The following is a 21,883-nucleotide window of genomic DNA, read 5'->3' as shown; positions in this document are numbered from 1 at the left end:
GCGCTCAAGTCCCGGCTGTGTGTGCTGGGGTGGCTGGGGCCCATCCTGCCCCGGGGTTGAACTTGACCCTGGTTTTGGTAGAGCTGTGGAGGCCACGGACGCAGGAACCCTGTCACGTCTGTTTGCTTTCATGCTGCTGACGGGGGCTCGCCTCTGCACCCAGGCCGGCCGGCCGGCGCTTCTCAGCATGCCTGCCCCGGAGCTGACGTGGCCCCCGAGGCAAGGGTTTCCCATCTTTGTTAGCGTGGATGTTCCTTTTCAGGAGCGAGTCAGGAGGAGTGGCTGCTGTTTCCAGATGAGCTTCAGGGGTGCACAGTGCGGCGGGGAGGTCGGCCTCCGAGCTCCCAGTGAGGTTCAGACCCGCTCGGCCGGGGCAGCCGGGGGGCTTCTCCTCTCTGGGCCTCAGTTTTCCCGCCTGTGAAATGGGGACGATGGCCCTTCCCTCCTCGCGGAGTGCTGGGGGGGAAGGCTGGAAAGCAAACAGCTCCTTGCCCGCAGCCCCCCGGGACCCCTCCCGCCCAATGGGAATCAGAAGGCATATCTGGGCAGGGCAGGGTCCTCTGGTGCGTGGGGACCCCTCGTGCACCACACTGACACGAGGCGATCATGGCTGGTGGTGGAAACGGTTGCCGTGGTCCCGGGAGAGAGAGGTGGGGGGGACAGAGGATCCAAAGCAGGCTCTGAGCTGTCAGCACAGAGCCCGACGCGGGGCTCGAACCCACGCGCCGTGAGATCGTGACCCGAGCCGAAGTCGGACACTTCTCCAACTCCTCTGACCCTCCCCTTGCAGGCAGGAAGGATCTTCAAACACGTTTGCTGAGCGTTAGGGCTCCTTACGACACATTTTTGTTTCTGGAAGTTCTGCTTGGTTCTTTCCCAAATTGGCTGTGTCACTTTTTCCGTGGTTTCCTGTCCTTTGCAGGACCTTTCTGACTTGACGTTTATTTCTTTGAACGAGGTAAACATGGCTGGTTTGTGATCCATGTAATCCTTTCTGCGTCCCCTGGCTGGGGGGGGGGGGGGCGGGGGGCCTGTGCACGCTCTGCACGTTCTCCCCGGCCGCCTCTCATCCTGGGGCGCCTGGCCCTCTCGCCCTCCAGCCCCTGCCCTTTACATGCCCGGGGGTCCCCAAGGCCTGGGAGGAAGGGGCCCTCGTCCGGAGAGGCTTGGGGCTTGTCTGCATCACCCATCTGAGGGTGTTACAGCTGGAACCACCTTGAACCAAGGTCACAGGCTGAGGTCCCCGGATGCACTGGATCCGAGGAGTTTGGGGGCCAGGACTTTTCAGGGCGATCTCCACCTCCTCCCTTCCCCCTTCTCCTGCTTTGCCCAGCACCACGACCGCCCTCCCTGCAACTGCCCGTGTGTGGAGGGGGAGGGCCCTTCCTGGGGGTCTCCAGGGGTGTCCAGCTCCCTAGGGGGTGGGCCTGGGGCGCCCTGGGAACGGCCCAGCCTTGGTCAGCGTTCTGAGCCCATCAGCGCCCTGCTCTTACCCCTTGAGCTCCTTTGAGGCTGTGACGTTCATTTTATTTACTTTTTGCCTTTCACAGAACAAGGACCGCGAAAGACTATTTTTGGTGGTTTATTTATCACTTATTCCCTCAGCACACCAGGCCTGGGGGCAGAGCCCGTGGCAGGGACTGGGGGTACAGATGCCCCCCGCCCTGTCCTCGCTCCCGTTCCCGGCCTCCCCCCGGCTCACCTGAGCCTTGACTCTGGCGACAGCGGTGTGATGGTGTAGGAGGCGTGACTGCCCCAGTGCACGACGTGACCGCTCCTCCTGGACATGGTCAGCAGAGACTGTGACGCGGGGAATGCCCGTTAGCGGACCACACGCCTGGTGACGGAGGGTGACTCCGGGACGCCATGTGGGTGGGGGGCAGGTGTGAACCCATCAGGGTCGAGCTGCCCCGAGCCAGGGCACGGCGGTACCTGCCGGCGGGTCGGGGAGGGGGCCGCCCCAGGCTGCGCCCAGCGGGTGCTCGGCAGGGGTGACCTCGCCCTCCTCCCCCCTCCTCGGCGAGCGTCATCGAGCACCTGCTCCAGGGACCCAGGGCACCAGGCACCCTCTCCATCCCTAGGATCAGGGGATCCGTGGTCAGCCAAACGGACATCTCTGGCCCAGAACCAGTGTTCCAGGTCACATCCGTGTGGGACACTGGTGCCGACCAGAAGAGCAGACAGACACCCGTGCCGCGGAAAATGCGCCTGGCGGGACACGCGGCACCGGGCGTCGCGGGCCACGAAAACCTATTTGTGGCAGAGAACAGGACCCCTCCCCGAGGGCGGGCCCGGCATTCCGAGGGCAGGGTCTGGAGGGGGCCTGTGCCAGGTGGGCGTCGCGAGGTCCTCGTCGGGAGCCGAGGCCCGGGTGGTGGTCGGGGGTCCAGCCTGAGCCCCTCCTGGGCTTCCCCTTCCGGACTGAGCTCAGGCGTCCCTGCTGGGGACAGCAGAGCCAGCGCCCGTGGAGCCGGGGCAGGGTCAGCACACAGGGCGGGAGCCGCCGCGGAGACCTTCCTGGTGCCACCAGCACCCTGGGGACCCTCAGTTCCCTCAGTCAGGACCCCGCGGCAGCCAGAAGGGTGCCTGCGGGGCGTGAAGCGGCCTGGGGGTCAGAGGGGGGCGAGGAGACAGTGCTGCCCGGAGCGCTCTGGGGAGCCAAGGGCAACCAGAAACCGCCCATGCCTGGTCCTTGCCGCCGAGAACCTTCCAGCAATCCCCGAGCCCTCAGCTGCCGGAGGAGGCCGCGACCAGATGGCGGCCGTGGGGATGTGGGGGGAGCCCTTGCGGCGCTCAGCCTCCGCGAGTCCCCTGTGGGGATGTTATTTTGTTTGGTTTGTGACTTTCTGCTTCCTTCTGAAAGGAAAGTGCTAGAAACAGTTCTGGCGAGGTCACAGTTTTTGCGAGTTTGGCTCAGAACAGAGACTTGAACGTACTTAGTTTGCGCCCGGAGAGCTCCTGGCCAGGTGGGCATGTCCTCGGCTTGGGCACCGGGGGCCCTGCCCCTGCCCAGGACAGCGCCAGGGGCCTGCGGGCACTCCCGCCCCTCGCTGCTCCGGGCATCCGGCTGGGGAAACGGGGACCCGGCCCTCTCGCGCTTTCTTCCCGCTGGGGGCGGACTGCGGTCAGGCCGGGCACCACGTCCGAGAACATCCCACATCCACATGTGTTTTTTCCGAACTGGTCCCACGGCCCCTTTCCCAAATCCCGCCAGATGTTTCCTGGGAGAGACCTCGTTGCTCACGTAAACAGAGGAGCGTGCTTTCCCAGGCAGGCCGGCCACAGGCACCAGCTCCTTCGTCGTCATCCACACAAATCTCCGTGGGACTCTGGAGAGTGGATTTCGGGTCTTTGTGGGTGGGTGAGCGGTGCCCAGAAATAGACCCGGGTCTGTGACACGGGAAGACAGCCTCCTGCTGCATGTGGGCTGTTGACGGTCACTCATCCCCGCCCCGGGTTCCTCCGCGGGGTCAGCCTGTGTCCATGAGTCACCGGGACCCGGGGCCCTGCGGCCTCTCAGATCTCGGTGCCCGCCGGGGCTTCCCCGGGCTTGCTGGCCAAGGGCGCCCGTGCACGTTAGCCGCATGGCCTCGGCTGCCCCGTGGCCAAGGGGAGGCGTTCCTGAGCAGAAGTAACAGAGTGACCTCTCCTGCCCGCCGGGGGGCTGGGTGGGGACGCCAGGGGCACCAGGGGCTGCCCTGAGGATGCAGCAAGTCTTACGCTGCAGAGATTTGCAGATGGGAAACGGGCTCAGAGAGGTTGAATCACTCGCCAGAGACACACAGGGTTGGGCAGGGTGCTGACTCGGGCCACCCAACCTCAGGACCTTATCCGGTGCCTGCCGGACCCGCCGGCCCTGGAGGAGGATGGGGGCTCCGCTCCCCAGAGCCCCCTGTGCTGGGTACGGCACGCCGGGGCCCCTGAAGCCCTCACCCATCGGGCCTCTGTCCCGAGCACCCTGGTCCTGGCTGGTCCCTCTGAGGCAACTTCAGGCCCCAGCTCCTGGGCCCAGGCTTCTTGGAAGCTCCTCTGACCACGTAGACAGGCTCCCTGCACAAAGCCCTGCGGGGCTCAGAGCTGCAGCTCTACGACCCGCGTGGCGGGCTGAACGGTGACCCCCAAAGCTGCGTCCACCTGGCACCTGCAAATGTGACTTTGCTTGGAAGAAAGGTCTTTGTGGATGGAGTTCAGGGTCTCTGGGCAAGATGACCCGGGATTTAGGGCAGGCCCTCCATCCAATGACAGGTGTCCTTAGAAGAGAAAGGAGGGGTTTGAAACGTAGAGACACACGGGTGAGGCCACGTGGTGGCGGAGGCGGAGGCTGGAGGGACGCCTGGAGCCCCCAGCGGCTGGAAGAGCCAGGCAGGACCTTCCCGCTCGAGCCTCCAGGCGGACTGTGGCCGCGAGGGCAGCTCAGTTTAGACTTCCGGCCCCGGAACCGTGAGAGAACGAATCCGCGTCGTTTTAAGCCGCGCAGTGCGTGTCGTGAGCCTGCACGGGGTCCCCAGCTCCAAGACGAGGACAGCAGTGAGGCCCGGCCACACCCCCCAGGCTTGTGTTCAGGCTGAGTCCATGCACACCCGTGCACCAAGCGGGTCTCAGCACCGTCACGGTTGTTCCTCCTGTGTCTGGCTTTCATCCCCTCACTGGACAAGCACGTGTGGGGCGCGTGCGCTGTGCCCGTGGGCAGTGGGGCCGGGAGGCCAAGGCCCCTGAGCGGGACCGGCCCTCGTGCTGGGGCGGCGCAGAGGAAGCCTATGAGGTGGCACTGAGGCCAGGGTCCCGGACAGGATGACTCCCCTGGCCCCCGAGGGGAGTGGGGGCTCTGGCAGAGGAGGGGTGGGCTGGGATTCCGCCAGAGGGCATTTGCCCCCCTCTCTTGGGATGGGGAGGAAGCCCCAGTTGGAGCTCGGCGTCGGGGAGGGCCCCCTTCCCCGGGCCGGGTGCAGGTGGGGTCCGCCTGTCACTCTCTGTGCCAACCTGGAAGCTTTGCCTCCCGCCGCCCAGCTGCCCGCGTTCTCCTGGGTTCCTGTGAATTTCGGCTTCGCGGGCTGGTGTGCGGGTGTATTTGGCCCACGGAGGATATTCCTCTTAGCATCCCTCCCCACGTGACTTTGGCCCCATTGTTCCTCCCCCCAGACCTGCAACGAAGCTACGCGCAGTGCCCACTCCCGGGCTGGGGACGCGACACGGAGCCTGGGCCCGAGTCTGGGTGCCGGGCTCACGCGGGCGACACCCTCCCTTCCACAGCCTGGGCCCCTTTTGCCAAGACTCCCGGTCGGTCCCCTTACACCTCAGGACCGTGGAAAGGAGAGCCGGGCGGGACCTCTGTCTGGGGCAGCCCGGCCTTTGAGCCCGGTGGGGGGGGTCCCCCTCGAGGAGTCGGGTGGGCTGCGGGCCCCTCTGCCGTAGGCGCCTCTGGCTCACAGACGAGCCGTGTTTCTTGGCTTTTGGTCGCAGTGACGTCACCACCACGGGGCACGCTGGTTATCTCGGGGCGCTCGGAACGTCCGTTATGTTGCACATGCCTTGTATCACCTCCTTGGAGCTGTTGGAGCCACCAAGGGAATCGAGACCCAGAATTCAGGGGCTCGGAGATAGGTCGAGGGGTGTCGGAGGCTTCACGTGTCTCACCCGCGGGGGGGCGGTGGCCCAGGTGAGATCTCGGACGCGGCCGCTGCGGAGGATCTCCACGGTGTGGGCATCGCCGTGCTGCGCGGGGACCTCAGAGCCCGGCTTCCTTTAACGCCAGCTTGCAGCCTCTGACCCACCTCCCTTGGCAGCCAGCAGTCGATTCTCCGCTTCTGTGAAACCCGCCGTCGAAGATCCCGCGTGTCGGGGGTCCCACGGGGTGTTTTCTTTCTCCGCCTTGTCTCATGGAGCAGAAGGCACAGGTCCGTCCACGCTGTGGCAGATGGCGGGATTTCTGCCACGTCGTGGCCGGTGATCCTCCTTTGTGCGCACACACCGCGTCTTCTGCCCACTCGTCCATCTTTGGACGCGGCGGTTCCGCTGTCTTGGCCGGCGTGAAGGGTGCTCGTGAGGGTGGGATGCACGTATCTTTCCAAGGTCCAGGCTTTTTCCCTCTGGGTATACAGCCGGGGCCGGGGGGCGGGGGGCGTTGAGGCACCGTGTGCTGCTTTCATTCTGGGGAGAGGCGGGGCCGTGACTCTACTCCCCAAGCCCCGTGTTCCCGCCGTGAAGGGCCGTGGTATCCACGCTGATAAAGCCCCTGGCCGTGCAGCTCCCGGCCAGCCAGCCCCCGTAGCCCTGGGCCGTTCCTCGCTGTCCCTCAGACCCACTGGCCCAGGGGGAAGCGACTCCCCCTCCAAGCTCTCAGCAGTTTTGGGGGTGCCAGGCTCCAACAGGCCCGCCCTCGAGCCCCTGTACCGGGCTGTCCGCTCACGTGAGCATGGAGGCAGCGGGTGCAGACGCAGGGGCCGCAGGGGGACCGCAGGGGTCTGCTGGGCACAGGTGGAGGCGTGGCCTGGCCCCACGGAGGAAAGACATCCAGCCCGGGGGTGGGGACGCGTCCACTTTGCCCATCCCTGCTCGGGGACACCGGGCGGCTCGTGTATCCCCCGGGTCAAACGGGCCCAAGCTCCCTTGTGAAAGGTCCTCTCTTGCGGACCTGCCGCTTGGAGTCCCTGAAAATGCCCCACGTGTCCCGGAGTCCGGGACCCCGGTCCAGGCCCTTCTGGCTGCCGGGCGCCCTGCAGGGAGGGGGGCCAGGAGGAGTGAGCGAGCACCCCAGCAGCCGCGGTCGTGCCCCCGGGGGAAGACGGTCCCCGACCCCGGGCTCTGCGCGCTGACTGAGCACTTCTCTCCTCCCTAGACTAAAATTCACGGGGTTGGATTTGTAAAAATCCACGCGCCCTGGAACGTGCTGTGCAGAGAAGCCGAGTTTTTGAAACTGAAGATGCCGACGAAGAAGGTTGGTGCTGCCCCGAGGTCTGAGTGTCGCAGGGGCACGTGGTGGGGGAAATGCCACCCGGGTGGGGGGGGGGCGGTCGGGATGGGAGGGTTCCTCGGCTGTGGTGAGAAGCCGAGCGAGGGCCGTGGGCTCCCGTGTCCTGACTGTGGGGGGTGTGGGGCGGCCCCAGGGGGCCCTTTAGAGACCCCGGACCAAACCCCAGCAAGCGATTGGCGTGAGCAGAGGGGTCAGAGGAACCTGCTATAAACACAAACACAGGCTTCTCAGTCTTGCTTTTCCTGCTTGCGGTGTTTCGGCTAATTCATCAGACTCCTTTTAATTACGTTTCCTAGCTTGCTGGGATTTTTCTTTGTCATGTCTAAAAACTTCCGGCCGGGAATCGGCCTGACAGCGTGTTCCTGAAGCTTAGCGAGGCGTCCCTGTTTACCTTCGCGTGCAGAGAGGGAGGCAGGAAGCGAAGCTGTCCTCGGGCGTAAATCAGCCCCCGGCTTCTCGGGTCCACTGAGACCGTCTGGATTACCTCTTTTGGAATGAAGGAAAGTCCACAGGCAGGTTTTCTGGAGGGTGTGTGCTTTCGGGGCTCTCCTCGGACTCCGCCGGGCTCGCTGGGTTTGTCCGGATGAAGCAGGCGCAGAGGGAGCCTTCTGGCCCATCCCGGAGCTCTGTTCCCAGGACCTGCCATCTCGGTGGAGAGGGACAGTTCTGTGACCTTCTGAGAACAGACTGCGAGGGTCACGGCTCAGCAGATGACGCAGACTCCCCCCTTCCCGGTCTGTTCTGCAGCTGTATCACATTAACGAGACCCGTGGCCTCCTGAAAAAGATCAACTCCGTGCTCCAGAAAATCACGGACCCCATCCAGCCCAAGGTGGCAGGGCACAGACCCCAGACTACGAAGAGACTGTCCTACCCCTTCTCACGGGAGAAGCAGCACCTGTAAGTGGGGAAACACCCCTCCCCCCGCCCGCTCATCCCTTCCCAGAGGGCCCTGCTGGGTGGCCCCCGCAGCATGCTGGGTGACCTGAGAGGTGCAGGTTGTAGGACAGTCCCCTGGGCCGAAGGAAGCTCCCCATCACCCAAGGGTGTGGGAGTTTCGGCCCCAGAAGCACGTCCTCAGAAGAGCCTATGGTTCTTGAGCACAGAAGAGGTTCAAGAGTGCTTTCCAAGGTCGCCGTCCATGGAGGAGTTGTGAGGCGAAGAGTCTTGTCCTTCTGCCGGGGGACACTTAGGAAAAATCGGGTGGGCTCGAGTGAGAGCATGCTTGCACCTTGGCCCGAAGCCCCAAAGCGGTGATCTGGGCACCTCCTCCCTCCCGCCCCGCTCCGTCCCTCTCCGTCCCTCTCGGGACGTGTTCCAGTGGGAGGGTCCGGTTGACCGTGCCTCCCGAAGGCTGCCGAGCTCCATCCGGGAGGCAGGAGCTGAAAGGCAGCCCCAGCTGGAGTCCTGACGCCCCAGGGACTCGCGGCCAGCAGGCTTGCCTGGCACCTGTTCTGGAACCTTCCCTCCTACTCGGCTCCCGAGGGGCAGTGGGGCATAGCCCCCTGGGTCGCTGGTGGCTGCGGCTTCCGTGGGGCCTCGCAGGACACAGCTGGAGTGTGAGCAGTGGTGGGAACAGAGAGGGCTCGGGCTCTGGGCCCAGTGGGACGTGGATTTCAAGCTCGGGGCGGGGGCGGGGGCGTCACCAAGATGCCACTGGTCTCCCGGGGCGTGGAGAACTGTTTCTCGGTTCAGAACTGGGGCTCCTGCTCGGGCAGATGTATTAGTCACAGGGCAAGGACCACGTGCTGCACTCCGCTGTATTTCTCGATCCTGCCAGGGATAGGAAGTTTTTAAAAAGTGGCCCCCAGCCCAGCTCTTTCCAGGAGGGGGGCCCCAGGACGGGGGCGCCCCGGGTTTTGAGGGAGATGCCCTCCTCCTAGGACCCCACCCCCACCCCACGCCCCAGCCTCCCTCGGCTCTGCCCTGGCTGACACCCTTGGCCAAGCCCAGCTTGCTTGCAGGCTCCATGGGGACAAAGCCACCCTCCCCGGCTGTACCCTGAGTGCCTTGGGAAGTGGGTAACACGTCCCAGAGACGTCGCTCTGCCCTCAGGAAACTTCAGGAAAGCTCTGCGGGGGCCAAGACCTCAGGGCTAAAACCATTTGTAAAGAACAGGGAGACTGCCGTAGATCTTGTCTGACGGTGGGTTGGCATCATCGGTTGAAGCAGAGACTGGGGGTGTCGTCAGAAGGAAGCAGATCCTTAGGAGGGAGGCGTGGGTGTGCGGGCCTCCCGAAGGGGGGCAGAGGGACGAAACGGACCGTTCCAGACGCCCAGGGCTGGCTCACCCCTGGCGTTCAGAAGGGAGCCTCCCCAATTTCACGGTCACGGCTCCTGGGGACGGCGTGGCCTCCCAGGGCCTTGGAAACCGGGACAGCCGCGACCCCAGCGAGCTGTGTGTCTGTTTCTGCCCAATGTTTCAACAGATTTGACCTGTCTGACAAGGATTCCTTTTTCGACAGCAAAACCCGGAGCACGATAGTAAGTATTGCCGTGGGAACCACTGGCTCACCAGCAGGGGGGCCCCGGGGACACACGGGTGATGATTCCATTTCAGCAGAACGCCTCGGGTGGAGGGCCGCTCTAATTGCCTGCGACAGCAATAATTAGAATAATGAGACGGAGAGGCCTCAGGGGCCCAGGGGGAGCCCCCGCCCCTCCTCGGGAGGAGGAGAGCCTCTAGACCCCTCGGCGTCTCTCCCCCGCCTCCCTGCCCTTGCCCTTAGTGGAGATGGTGGGGCCCCAGGCCCGGAGGGTTCCAGGCAGGCAGTCCCAGCAGGAGCGATGGCAGGGGGGGCAAAGCTGTGTGGGCCGGGGTAGATTGCGGGGGCTGTGCCAGAGAAATGCACTGGAGTTGGAGATCTGACCAGGCCACCCTGCCCTCTTCAAGGTATCGGTTTAATGTTTATGCATCAGCCACCGGCTTGTCTGCCAGCCAGGCTGGGCCACGCGCGGCTCGGGACCCGACTTTCCTCTACACCAGAAATGAACCTCGCAGCCAGGCCACCGCTGCTGCCTCCCCTGCCCAGAAAGCCCAGCCTGGAGGGGAGACGTGCAGGGCCGGGGGGCGGGGGGAGCAGCCATTGGCCTTGAACAGATAACTGCCCCTCGCGGCCGCGTCCCCCGGCCGGCAGGTGGCCGGGCGCGGGACAGCGGTGCCGGTCGCGTTGGCGAGGGGGCTCGGGAAGGCAGATCTGGGTGCCATCCGCCCTCGGTCCCCTCCCAGCCTCGTGACCTCAGGAGACACCGAGCCTGCGTCAGAACGAGGATGATTCTGGCTTCCTGCTCGAAGGGCGGTGGTTCACCTCCACACGGGGTGACCTGGGCACAGCGTGATTTTCACTCAGCGTGTTACTGATTGATCCTGGCAATGAAGTCTCATTACAATAAACGAGAAGGAACTCGTTTATGCAGGAATATCGGCCCTCTGGCGTAGCTGGGGGCCGCCAAGTAGCCATCAGGGGTGCGTCTCCCTCCGACTTCGAGCACAGGAGAGGAGGAGGACCAGCCACGGTTCTTTGCCACCATGAAATGGGCGAGAGTCGGGACGGCCAGCTAGGGAGACTGAGTCACGTGTCGGCTTCAGTATGTGCGCGTGCCCCCGCTTTTTGCATGATCTGGGGTTGCCAGGATGCCCCCAGAAGTACAGGGCAGCGTGCAAATTCGTGAATTCACACTGCTGAGGAAGGGGGAACATAGGTGAACGGAGAGCTCTAGACCCCATCTCATTAGGGGTCTCCGTAATAGAGCTCCGCCCCTGACCCCCAGGTCCATTTTACCTCCGGGCTGGGGGTGGCCTCTCCCAGAGACCTCGAAGGCCAGTTTGTAAACCGCCAGCCCCCAGAGAAACTGGCCGTCCGGAACTTTGCCCTTGGTTAGTCCGGCCCCATGGTCTTTGAGACCTGACGGTCTCCGGCGTTGGGGGAAGGTCATTCTAGGCAAAGGTACGGCGGTCAACAGCCCCTCCCGCCTCCCCCCCCCCCCCCCGTGCTCCTGGCATCAGGGTCGCCCAGTGTGCACGTGGGTAGGAGTCAGGATCAGCAGGAAGGGCCAGACGTGTCGATCTTGGGACTCGGGCTTTCAGCCTCTGGCACTAGGGAGCCACAGAAGGCTGCAGAGCAAGGTTTGGGTTGTGATCGGGTCTGTCCTTAGAAAGATGACAGCCAGTGGAGGCGGATGTGGTTATGAGGGGGGCCGTGACCCCAGATGGATGGGGAGGAGGTACTTAGGGGAGAATCGGCAAGGTCAGGACGGGGCCACCAGTTAGATTCGGGAGGTGACAGGGAGGGGGCCACCTGACTGAGTGGTTTGTTCATGTATCCATGGGCGGTTGTGGGAGCACCTGGTGTGTGCCCAGCACCGGCGGGAGGAGAGAGGCGACAGGCACCTCTTTGGCAGGTGGTAGGGAGCACCCCGGGACAAGAGCAGAGTGAGGAGGCAGAGCAACAGAGTGGCAATTGCCCCGTAGCCTCAGGTCTCCGGCCACAAGTGCTTCTGGCAGAAGGAACAGTGACAGCGAAGGGCCTGGGCCTCGGGAGAGGGTTTGCTGAGGCCAGGTTGCTGGGCCGGGGCTGGGACAGGTGGGGACGCAGGACAGGGGTGAACGGAGCAGGGCCTGGGGGCGGCCGGCAGCCGTGGGAGAGCCCTGTGCGCCCCCGCTCTCACTTCTGTGGCCTCGGGCCAGTCATTTCGGCCCATTTTGCAGGTGGGGAAACTAAGGCACAGGGTGGTGAGGTAGCTTGCCCTTCACATCTACACGTGAAGCCAGGCCCAGACCCGGGCAGGCTCCCAAGCCTGGGCTCTCGAGGCCACCGGGTGAAACCTTTCGTTAGTGAAGATGGCCCAGAGCTGGTGCGGGACCTTCCAGGCGGCCGCCGCCAGGCACCCCACGCCCTGCTGCCACGTGACGCACGGTGGCATGGAACCCCGAGACCTGCCCCCGCCTCGGGCTTCTAGAAGATCCAGGGCTACACCCGGGAGGGGCGCTGTTGCTTGGGTCCCTGTGGCTCTGAATGCCAACTCCCTTCCCAGCCCAAAGGGAGGACGGCCCGTCCCCCAGGGCGCCGGGGACAACCCTCAACCCTGAACAGCACCACACAGCCGGTGCCTCCACGGAGGGAAGCGCGACACGGGACCCCTCGGTCACACGCATCCCTGAGAACACCATGCCCTTGGCCCTGTTCTTGTGCACCTCACGAAGCCTGCCGTCTGTCCTCAGAGAGCGGTGGGGGGTCGTTCCCCGTAATGCTCGGCCACGTCCCTCTTGAGCCACCGCCTGGCAGGTTCTGCATGCTGTTGCCGCCTGGATAACCGTCTGCCCCCCCTCTTGTCTCTGCAACAGGTCTATGAAATCCTGAAAAGAACGACATGTACCAAGGCCAAGTACAGCATGGGTGAGGACATTGCTGGGGCCTGAGCTCAGCGCTCCCCTCCCCGGGCTAATCTGGCCTCCGTCGTCTCCGTGGGGGGCGGGCTGCCGGTTTGGGGGTTTTGAGTGTGTTTTGGTTTCAGCTGGTCTAACCGTTTCCGACGGGAGGGCCGCTCTGGGACCGTGGGGCCGTTTTACGGCCCGGTGCTCAGGATGCCTTCTCTCTGCTCGAGGCTTCCGTGGTGCCGTTCGGAGCCTCCCGCTGGCCTCCGGACGCGACGGGGGTGACCGAGGCCCTGTCCCCTGCCGTTGACCTTCACGGTCCAGCAGGAAGTAGGGTTCCGGCCGGGGGCGGAAGGCACCCCACCAGGGACCCGCATGGCCCCACACCAAGCCTCGCCGGAAGGCGCGTGCTTGACACGCGCCCCAGGTTCCGAACCTGCCGCAGAACCAGCCCGGCTGGGCGCCTCAGGTGCCGGTTTATAGGACACCTCAAGCCACAGATGCAGACGTTTCCCGACTGAGGTGTGCAGAGTTGAACCCCCGGCCCCACCCAGCGCAGGCCCCTTGCTTGCAGCGGCAGGCTGAGGTCCCCAGAATGAGAGACTTGGAGCCAAGGAACGTCCTTGCCTAGTGCCCCCCTTCTCCTTAAGCTCTCCTTCGCCCCGCCGAGAGCTGTGTGCACAACGCCCTCCAGGGGTACAGGGCGGTGCTGGCTGGCACAGAGCCTGTGGCAGGACAGGGAACCCTCGCACGCGTGGCTTCCCGCAGAGGGGAGAGTACCACCGGAAGCAAGCAGAGAGCAGGAGTGTGGGGGCTTGCTGGGGGACGGCCCAGGATGCAGGGAGGGGAGGCTGGACCCTCTGGAGTCGGAGGGAGGGGAGGCTGTGCCCTCTGGAGTCGGAGGGGAGGCTGTGCCCTCTGGAGTCGGAGGGGAGGCTGTGCCCTCTGGAGTCAGACGGAGGGGAAGCTGGACCCTCTGGAATCAGAGGGAGGGGAGGCTAGGCCCTCCGGAGTCAGAGGGAGGGGAGGCTGGGCCCTCCGGAGTCAGAGGGAGGGGAGGCTGGACCCTCCGGAGTCAGAGGGAGGGGAGGCTGGACCCTCGGGGGTCAGAGGGAGGGGAGGATGTGCCCTCTGGAGTCAGAGGGAGGGGAAGCTGGACCCTCCGGAGTCAGAGGGAGGGGAGGCTGGGCCCTACGGAGTCAGAGGGAGGGGAGGCTGGACCCTCCGGAGTCAGAGGGAGGGGAGGCTGGACCCTCCGGAGTCAGAGGGAGGGGAGGCTGGGCCCTCTGGGCTGACGTGTCCTGCTGGGATGCCCGATGGCCAGTCACAGGGACTCCTTCTGGGCCTGGAGTCTCTAAGCCCGTGTCCTAAGTCCGTGGGAGCGGGGGGCCCCTTCGCGGGTCAAGGAGGAGCCCAGGAGACCTGTCCCCGGAGGCCCAGCCCACCTCAGGGGGAACAGGAGCTTCCAGGGTGGCCCGGGTCACCAAAAATGGGAGAAAGTGTGGCTGCCGTCCCTGCATTGTGTCCCAGACCTCAGTCTGCCTGTCGGGTCCCTGTCGGGTCCCTTCCAGGACAAACCTGCGTGGTTGCTACGAAGGTCTGTAAGCGGTCCCGGGTCTGGGGGCTTCTCAGCTGGAGTTGATCTCTGTTCTGGGTCTTCCCCCGGGTGGACGTCTGAGTGTTCCTGTCAGTTCTCTGGCAAACCCGGTGCCACAGCAGATAGGTGAGGGGTCCCTGCTGCACCCCGTTTCACCTCGGTCCCTTGTCTGAAAGCCCTGCCGACCTTCGAGGTCACACATTCACCTTGCAGCGAGTACTGATGGGTTCTGTTGCCTTCGGGGGATTTACATTCTGGGGGACGAAATAGATAATAAATAATCAGAAAAGCCAGAACATCGTCTTGCTGCGGTCGGAAGGGATGCCAGGAGGATTTAGGACCAATGACCAGAAAGGCCCTCTGATGAGGGGACATCTGAGCAGAGATCTGAAGAAAATGAGGGGTCCAGACAGAGGGAGCAGTCTGTGCAAAGGCCCTGTGGCAACGCCACGTTGAGAGTGTTCTAGGAACAGTAAAGAGCCTATGAACCTGAATCAGACCCACGTCCACTTTTATTACAGATGAATTCTCACGCAGGTGGGCGTTAGCCGTATGCTTCCGCCTCTCGCTGGCTTGGGTTTCCAAGCATCCCTCAGGTACCCCGAGCATTCCAGATCACTGACCGAAGAGGCGGTCTCTTTTTAAGTGGATTTCAGGAAGACACTTTGCCACTGTTTTCCCGTGGAGTAGTACAGGATGGGCCGGCCAGGCCACGGCCAACCCTGACCCACTGACCCCCTACAAAGCCCCTTCGGCCAGGCAGAGGCTTCTGTGACCAGGAAAGGGCTCCTGGAGACTCGTGTGCCGCGCCGGCCCCCGAGGATGTGCGCGAGATCAGAGTTCCGGCTCCCCGTGCGTGCGTGGCCGGCTCTGCCTTCCCGTCTCCAGGGGCGGGGCGCCGAATGCACACCTCGGGGCCCTGGGAGGTGCAGGTATGGCGACTCTCGTAACACGCCCAGCGCAGGGCCTGGGGCAGCCGTCGAGGCCCGGCCACCGCCCCACCGAGCGCTTTCTCCCCCAAATGCAGCTTTGGTCCTTTCAGGCGTTTTCATGTAACTAATAGCCCGATGTACAAACAGGGCAAGGAGAGGGAAGAAAGAAGGACTCTGCCCTTCTAAGTAAGAGGCGAAAATGTAGTAAATACGGTAAGTGCCTCCGCCCCCACGCGGGGCCCACAGGCCTCCCCTCCGGCTTCTCCCAATCAACCTAAAATCTAATTGCAAATTGTATGTGTGTTTCCTGACACCATCAATTTTCCCGTCCGTATTTTTCTCGTGATTCAGCTTTTCTAACCACTTACAATCCACCTTTCTTGTCTGTAGGCTGGCCCTCCAGCAGCTGTGGGTAGTTGGTGGATTGGCACGTTCGGGAACCTCCTTCCTCCCAGATGGAACTTTCTCTCGGGGTGTTCTCTCTGTCTTCCTAATTCTGCCGATAGAGCATGTTTTGTTTTTTTTTTATTTTTTTTTTCAACATTTATTTATTTTTGGGACAGAGACAGCATGAACGGGGGAGGGGCAGAGAGAGAGGGAGACACAGAATCGGAAATAGGCTCCAGGCTCTGAGCCATCAGCCCAGAGCCTGACGCTGGGGCTCGAACTCACGGACCGCGAGATCGTGACCTGGCTGAAGTCGGACGCTTAACCGACTGCGCCACCCAGGCGCCCCCGATAGAGCATGTTTTTTACCGTCTCCTGGTCGAACCCGGGGAGGAAACGCCAGAAGGGCGGCCTGGCTCTGGGCCGCCAGGTGCAGTGGGCTTTGAGAAAATTCTCGGCGACTGAGTCAGTCCTGGGACTGTTCTGTTTGCAAAGAGAGAAGCAGGAGACAGACCTGGTCCCTAATCCTCGCTCTGCCTTTGTCTTTAAGGTATCACCAGCCTGCTGGCCAATGGCGTTTACTCGGCCGCCTACCCCCTGCACGATGTAAGTAACCTTGACGGAGTTTGCCCCTGCGTCATTGGCCGCCCCGAATCCCCGCGGGCCACACCCCCGGGGAGCTCTAATTATCCTGCGGTCTTGGCTTCCTGCTTTGGCTCTCCTGTAAATGTCAGCGGCACGCAGCCCTTCCCTGCTCCCCCGGTGGGGGCCCTGCTGTTATACCCCCCGAGCATCTCTTCTTGCAGAACGAGCCCACCGAGGCAGGGGTGTTTGTGGCCGACACCCTGTCCCAGTGGCCGGCTGGTCCTTGAGATGCTGCCCCTGCCTGGGTCTCCCCGGCCACCCCGCCCCCGCTCTGGCAGAACGACCCGGGCTCTGTGTGTGTCTGTTTCTGCAGAGCAAGTGGCCAGCTTCCTGAGCTGGATCTCCAAATCCCTCCGGTATCCCCCGACAAATATAGCCCATGGCCACGGCCGTGCATTGGCTTGGCTGGAGAGGGATGAGTCTCTTCTTGTTGTCTCTATGGAGACCGGGGCTAGGGTTCAGCAGGGTACTGGGAATGCACCGTGGGGCCCCAGCAGTGTGGGAACCCCGGACGGAGGGCCTCTGGAACTTTCCAGACGTGCGTGGCTACGAGGACTGGGGGCCTCGAGGCGGGAGCCGGACAGGGAGGCGGGGCCCCCAGAGTCTCGTCCTGGCCGCTCTCTTCCGCAGCCCCGAGCGGAGGCGGCCCCCGTCCTCTCGCTGAGCCTCAGTGTCCCCATCAGCAAGTGGGAGTTGTTCCCAGCAGTGTCAGAGGGAACACAGAAGCGGAAGGGCTTCTTCCAGTGAAACGCTGGATCGGAGAAAACCAATCTCCGCGACAGCACAGGGCCGCCCCTCCCCCCCGCCCTGCCTGACCGCTGCCTCCAAGAGACGCACAGCTGCCAGCCTCGCGTCACTCCCTGTGGGGAGGTGGGGTCACCTGAGCCGCTTTGTGCCTTCGGGGATGCTGTCCCTTCTGTCTGCAAGCTCTTCCTCGGCAGCCGCCCTCCCCGGGACAGACCATCCACCCAAAGCCTTCCTTTTCCCCCTTCTCCTGCCCCCTGCCCCTGCCCCGTTGATGTCTCCCTGCTTCCCCCCATCCCCCTGGCTTCCAGTGCACCCCGTCCCACAGAGACACCGCCGTCTGCCTGCTGGTCCTCGCCCACGGGTCTCAGGACAGGCGCAGCACTCGGCACGTAGGTGCTCACCGAGCGCCGTGCTGATTTGGGTCGCGTGGGTCGGTTGCCTTGGCCGGCGACCTGTTGCGTGTTTCAAGGGCAGGGCTCAGACCTCCCGGGTCCTGGCCGGTGGTCCTGGCTGAGGGGCCTCGATCACCGTCCTCGTCAGTGGGGGCTCACCCCGCTGGCTCCCGGAATACGGCCCCGCCCCGCAGCCCTGCGCCAGTTCACAAACTGCTGGGCCCTTGATCTCACCCCTGCTGAGATGCCAGGGCCTGTTCTGGGCCATCCAGACCTGTTTGGAGTCAGCCCTCTAAGGCTTGAGAGGGAAAGGGGAGACATCAACATTTCTGAGCGCCCGTTGTACGCAGAGAGCTGTGTTTACTGGGAGCTCTGTCTCCTTTAATCTGGTGCAGACGTGGAGACTCGGGCTTAATGACGTGGTCCGGATCGCAACAGCTTCTGCGGGGGGAGCTGGGCCCAACGTTGAACCTCACACGGCAGTGGGGAGGCCCTCCGTGGGGGGCCCGCTCCCGCTTTGCAGACGGGAAAACTGAGGCTGCAGTTGCCCAAGCAGCTTGTCCAGGGGCACACAGCCTCCAGCTCTACCTGCAGGCTTCTTTCCAGCCGGAGTAAGGACTCTGGGCGTCTTGAGGGACTACGGAATTTTACAGCCATGAATTTTCCCCACAACTGAAGGGCACCCACCCCCGTAGGTACCACAGCTGATGTTGGAACGTTTGGGGACATAAATCACCCTGAACCGGTCCAAACGTACCCCGCATGCTCAAGCAGGGGGCGGGACCGTGAAGCCACACACCCAGGCTCAGGTGCCCGGCTCTTGGCCGCATGCTGGGTGGTCCTTGCTCCAACTCCGCCGTCGTCCTGCGTCACGGCTTGCTGCCCTCAGAGCGTCGCCCGCGGCATCGCCACCCCCTTGCAGGGCCTCGTTTACTGTGCTCATTCGTTCATCCGGTCATTCATTCCACAAGAATACCCATCAGGCAAGGCGCTGGATGCCATGGCAACCAGAGAGCCACTGTGAGGATGGTGTGTGGAGTAGGGGTCTGCCCTGAGCGAGACCCTAAGGAGGGCTCCTGGAATTCGTGCATCAAATACTGGGACAGGACTAACATTTCAGGTGGCGGCTTGGCAGCCTCCCTCCTGGTTGGCACCTGTCACCCTCGAGGTCCCGAATAGATGAGATGCTGCTGGAGTGTGTGGCTGTCTGGGCCATGGAGAGAAACACCCAGAAAGCCTCCGGGGTTGGGCTGGGGCGGGGGAGGGTGCGCTGAAGACTCAGGGGGAAACATTAATGACACTGGTCTCAGGGCACCTCTGTTCAGAGAGCGTGAGGCCAAGTGCTCCCTGCCTGGAGGGGCGGGAGGGTCATAGAAGGATCTGGTGAGTGCAGCAGGTACCCGGCAGACCTCCGGGAGGCCTCAGAGCTTCCTCCGGGCCATCTTCAAGTCCGCTTGGCCAGGCCGGCCCCGCGGGGGGCCGTGCTCCCTTGTTGCTTCCCCTGAGTCCCTGGTTCCAGCTGTTGATATGCTGGGCAGGCTTCTGACTTTCAGGTCCTCCCTCCCTTGCGTTGGATTTAAAGACTCGGAACCGGGTCCCAGCTTAGCAGTCTGTCCCGGAAAAGTCACCTTGCTTCTCTGAGCCTCAGCGTTACCAGTGTGAAATGCGAGTGTGGGGCTCACTGATCTGTCTTCAGTGACCTTATAGCTTCCTGTCCTCCCAGCACCTGCAAGGCAAGGCACTGGGACTGTCCCGCCAGCCGCCCCCCCACCCCCCAACGGCCACGCAAAGCCCCTTTCTTGCATGCTGCTGGTTCCTAGCAAGTGGCCCTGGGTCCTTTCCGGGACGTGGCCTCTGTGACCGGGGGCGAGGGCAGGAGGGCTGCCCGGAGGAGGTGCTGGGCCAGGCCAGCCTCCCTCTCCTGTGATGCGCCGTCTGGCCTTCGCATTTGGATGCGGATTTGCGCTACTCAAAAGCTGCATCCGGTGGCGAGAGTTCTCTTTCCTCCTTTTGAACAGGGAGACTACGAAGGTGAAAACGTGGAGTTCAACGACAGAAAAGTAAGTGGACGTGGAGCGGAGGCCGTGCTGCTCGGCCCTGGGGGCCCCGGGTGGGGCGGGGCTGCTCCGAGGCCCCCACGGGAGCCCCCACGCCCGGGGGGAAGGCGCTGAACCCTGCCCGCTGCCTTGCTCCCCTCTCGCTGATGCTGACAAGTGTCCGGGGCGCGTTGCGGGGGTTGCATAAAGGCAAGGGTGTGCTGTTCCACCTGGACCTTCCCCGCGGGCCCCCAAACCTGTATCTCACCCGGGTGTTCAGTCTGCCACGCTCCCTGCGGACGCTGGGCCTGATCCCGCACGGCTCCTGGGTGAGGAAGTTTGGGCCCCGCTGTGGCCAGGCCCCCTCCGCACACCAACGAGTCTGGTGGACGCGTTCAGCCGGTGTTTCTCAAGCTTATTCGGCCTGGAAGCCTTTCTCATGGAAAAGTTACTGTTCCTGGGGTTACACGTCGGGAGACACGGAGTATTCTTTTTATTCTTCAGTGTTCTCCCTGCCGCTCCCAGCCCAGGCTCCCTGCTTCCCCCCCCCCACCACCCCGCCCCCCCCCACCGTGGCCCTTTGTCTTCCATCCCCCACGCTGCGGAAGGTTCTTCCCAGACGTCCAGCGCCCAAACCCATGCCTGGCGTCCAGCCTCCTCCCCGTGTCCACCGCAGCCCCTCCCGGTTCCCAACCAAATGCAAACTTCGTTCACCTCGGGGAACAGTCCTCGCCGGACCTGTGTTTGTCCCCCAAGAGCAGATCCTTCCGGAGGCAGTGGGTGGAGATACTTCCCTGAGAACCTCACAATGGTGGCCTTGTCCCAAGTCTCGGGCTGGGAACCTCTGTGCGAGGAATGTTCTCCATTCCTGCCTCCCTCCAGCCCCCCGTACATGTTTTTAAACCTTTGGTACTGGATACAACTTGCCCGCCCGGGAATCCAGCTGAAGATACTATCTGATTTAGCTCAAAAATTACATATTTGGTTATTTTTAGTGGGACATCTGGCATTTGTCTGTGACCCTGTGACTTGCAGAACTCCCCCATTCGATCCCGTTGGAGAAGCGCCGTCCCCTCCCCAGGCCTGCCTGGGCCAGCTCTGGCCTCAGAATCTACCCCACTTCATCTTTTTGTGCCCCTGGGTCGCTTGTCTGATGCCCTTTCTCCACCTAGGGAAGCTTCTTCCTTGGGCCCCGGGGACCCCCTTCAGGCCCAATTCAGTCCTCCTGTGGCTTCTCCCCACTGCCTCCCTGTGCACCAGCCACGCTGGCCACCTCGCTAATCTGAGACTCCGCAGCCTGTGGCCACCTGGCACCCAAAGTGTCTTGTTCAGTTACCTACTCGGGAGCTACTTGGCATCACTGGGCACCAGGCCCAGCAAATACGATTCCAGGTTTGTTCAGCTCTACCTGTTCCTTCTGCTTAGAACGCTGGCCACCCTCCACTCCCCTCGCCCCCACTGAATTTAGTGTCCCAGCAGTGAGTACCAGGCCCGGCCCATGGGGGTAGTCTGGGCGTATTGGATGGACGGATGATGGGTGGATGGGGGGGGTGAGTGGGTGGAGGGATGGAGGGATTGAGGGATGGGATGGATGATAGATGGATGGATGGTGGGTAGTTGGATGGATGATGGATGGGATGGATGATGGGTAGTTGGATGGATGATGGATGGGATGGGTGGATGATGGGTAGTTGGATGGATGATGAATGGGATGGATGATGGGTAGTTGGATGGATGATGGATGGGATGGAGGGATGGGTGGATGATGGGTAGTTGGATGGATGGATGATGGGTAGTTGGATGATGGTTAGTTGGATGGATGATGAATGGGATGGATGATGGGTAGTTGGATGGATGATGGGTAGTCGGATGGATGGATGGTGGGTAGTTGGATGATGGGTAGTTGGATGGATGATGGATGGGATGGATGATGGGTAGCTGAATGGATGATGGATGGGATGGGTGGATGGATGGATGATGGGTAGTTGGATGGATGATGGGTAGTTGGATGGATGATGGATGGGATGGAGTGGCGGGTGGATGGATGATGGGTGGATGGATGGATGGATGGATGGATGGATGGATAGATGGGTAGTTGGATGGATGATGGATGGGATGGATGATGGGTAGCTGAATGGATGATGGATGGGATGGGTGGATGGATGGATGATGGGTAGTTGGATGGATGATGGGTAGTTGGATGGATGATGGATGGGATGGAGTGGCGGGTGGATGGATGATGGGTGGATGGATGGATGGATGGATGGATGGATGGATAGATGGGTAGTTGGATGGATGATGGATGGGAGGGAGGGATGGATGGTTGCATGGGTAGTTGGATGGATGATGGATGGGATGGAGAGGTGGGTAGATGGATGATGGATGGATGGATGGGTAGTTGGATGGATGATGGAAGGGAGGGAGGGAGGGATGGATGATGGGTAGTTGGATGGATGATGGATGGGATGGATGATGGGTAGCTGGATGGATGATGGATGGGATGGAGGGATGGGTGGATGATGGATGGATGGATGGATGATGGGTAGTTGGATGGATGATGGGTAGTTGGATGGATGGATGATGGGTAGTTGGATGGATGATGGATGGGATGGAGGGATGGATGGATGATGGATGGGATGGAGGGATAGGTGGATGGATAGATGGATGATGGGTGGGATGGATGGAGAGATGGGTGGGTAGTTGGATGGATAGATGGATGATGAGTGGGGATGCTGGGTGGGTGGACAGGTGGAAGGGATGGAGGGTGGGGGGAATGTCCCAGATAAGTGTTTGGGTCCTAACTC

General features: G+C 62.7%; 1 protein-coding gene across 17 annotated transcripts in view; it reads left to right on the top strand.

Moving 5' to 3' along the window:
* Positions 1-21,883, top strand: part of ANO1 (anoctamin 1) — a 159,288-nt gene that overhangs the window by 87,655 nt on the left and 49,750 nt on the right. For 12 of the 17 annotated variants that reach the window (XR_015240644.1, XM_086676652.1, XM_086676644.1 and 9 more), the window contains 7 exons: positions 6,836-6,934; positions 7,718-7,869; positions 9,399-9,453; positions 12,314-12,365; positions 15,020-15,085; positions 15,810-15,865; positions 19,062-19,103. Coding sequence is in view for 16 of the 17 variants with exons in the window: in XM_086676652.1 (XP_086532778.1) it covers positions 6,836-6,934; positions 7,718-7,869; positions 9,399-9,453; positions 12,314-12,365; positions 15,020-15,085; positions 15,810-15,865; positions 19,062-19,103 (522 nt within the window). In the remaining variant the exon portion in view is untranslated. The remainder of the gene's footprint in view (positions 1-6,835; positions 6,935-7,717; positions 7,870-9,398; positions 9,454-12,313; positions 12,366-15,019; positions 15,086-15,809; positions 15,866-19,061; positions 19,104-21,883) is intronic. The other 5 variants (XM_086676646.1, XM_086676653.1, XM_086676647.1 and 2 more) reach the window with 1 other exon arrangement.

The sequence above is a fragment of the Puma concolor genome, chromosome D1 (assembly GCF_028749965.1).
Source record: "Puma concolor isolate L17-30 chromosome D1, mPumCon1.1.hap2, whole genome shotgun sequence".
Classification (NCBI taxonomy): Eukaryota; Metazoa; Chordata; class Mammalia; order Carnivora; family Felidae; genus Puma; species Puma concolor.
Note: the sequence above shows the minus strand (reverse complement) of the source record. Positions and strands in the feature narration are given on the sequence as shown.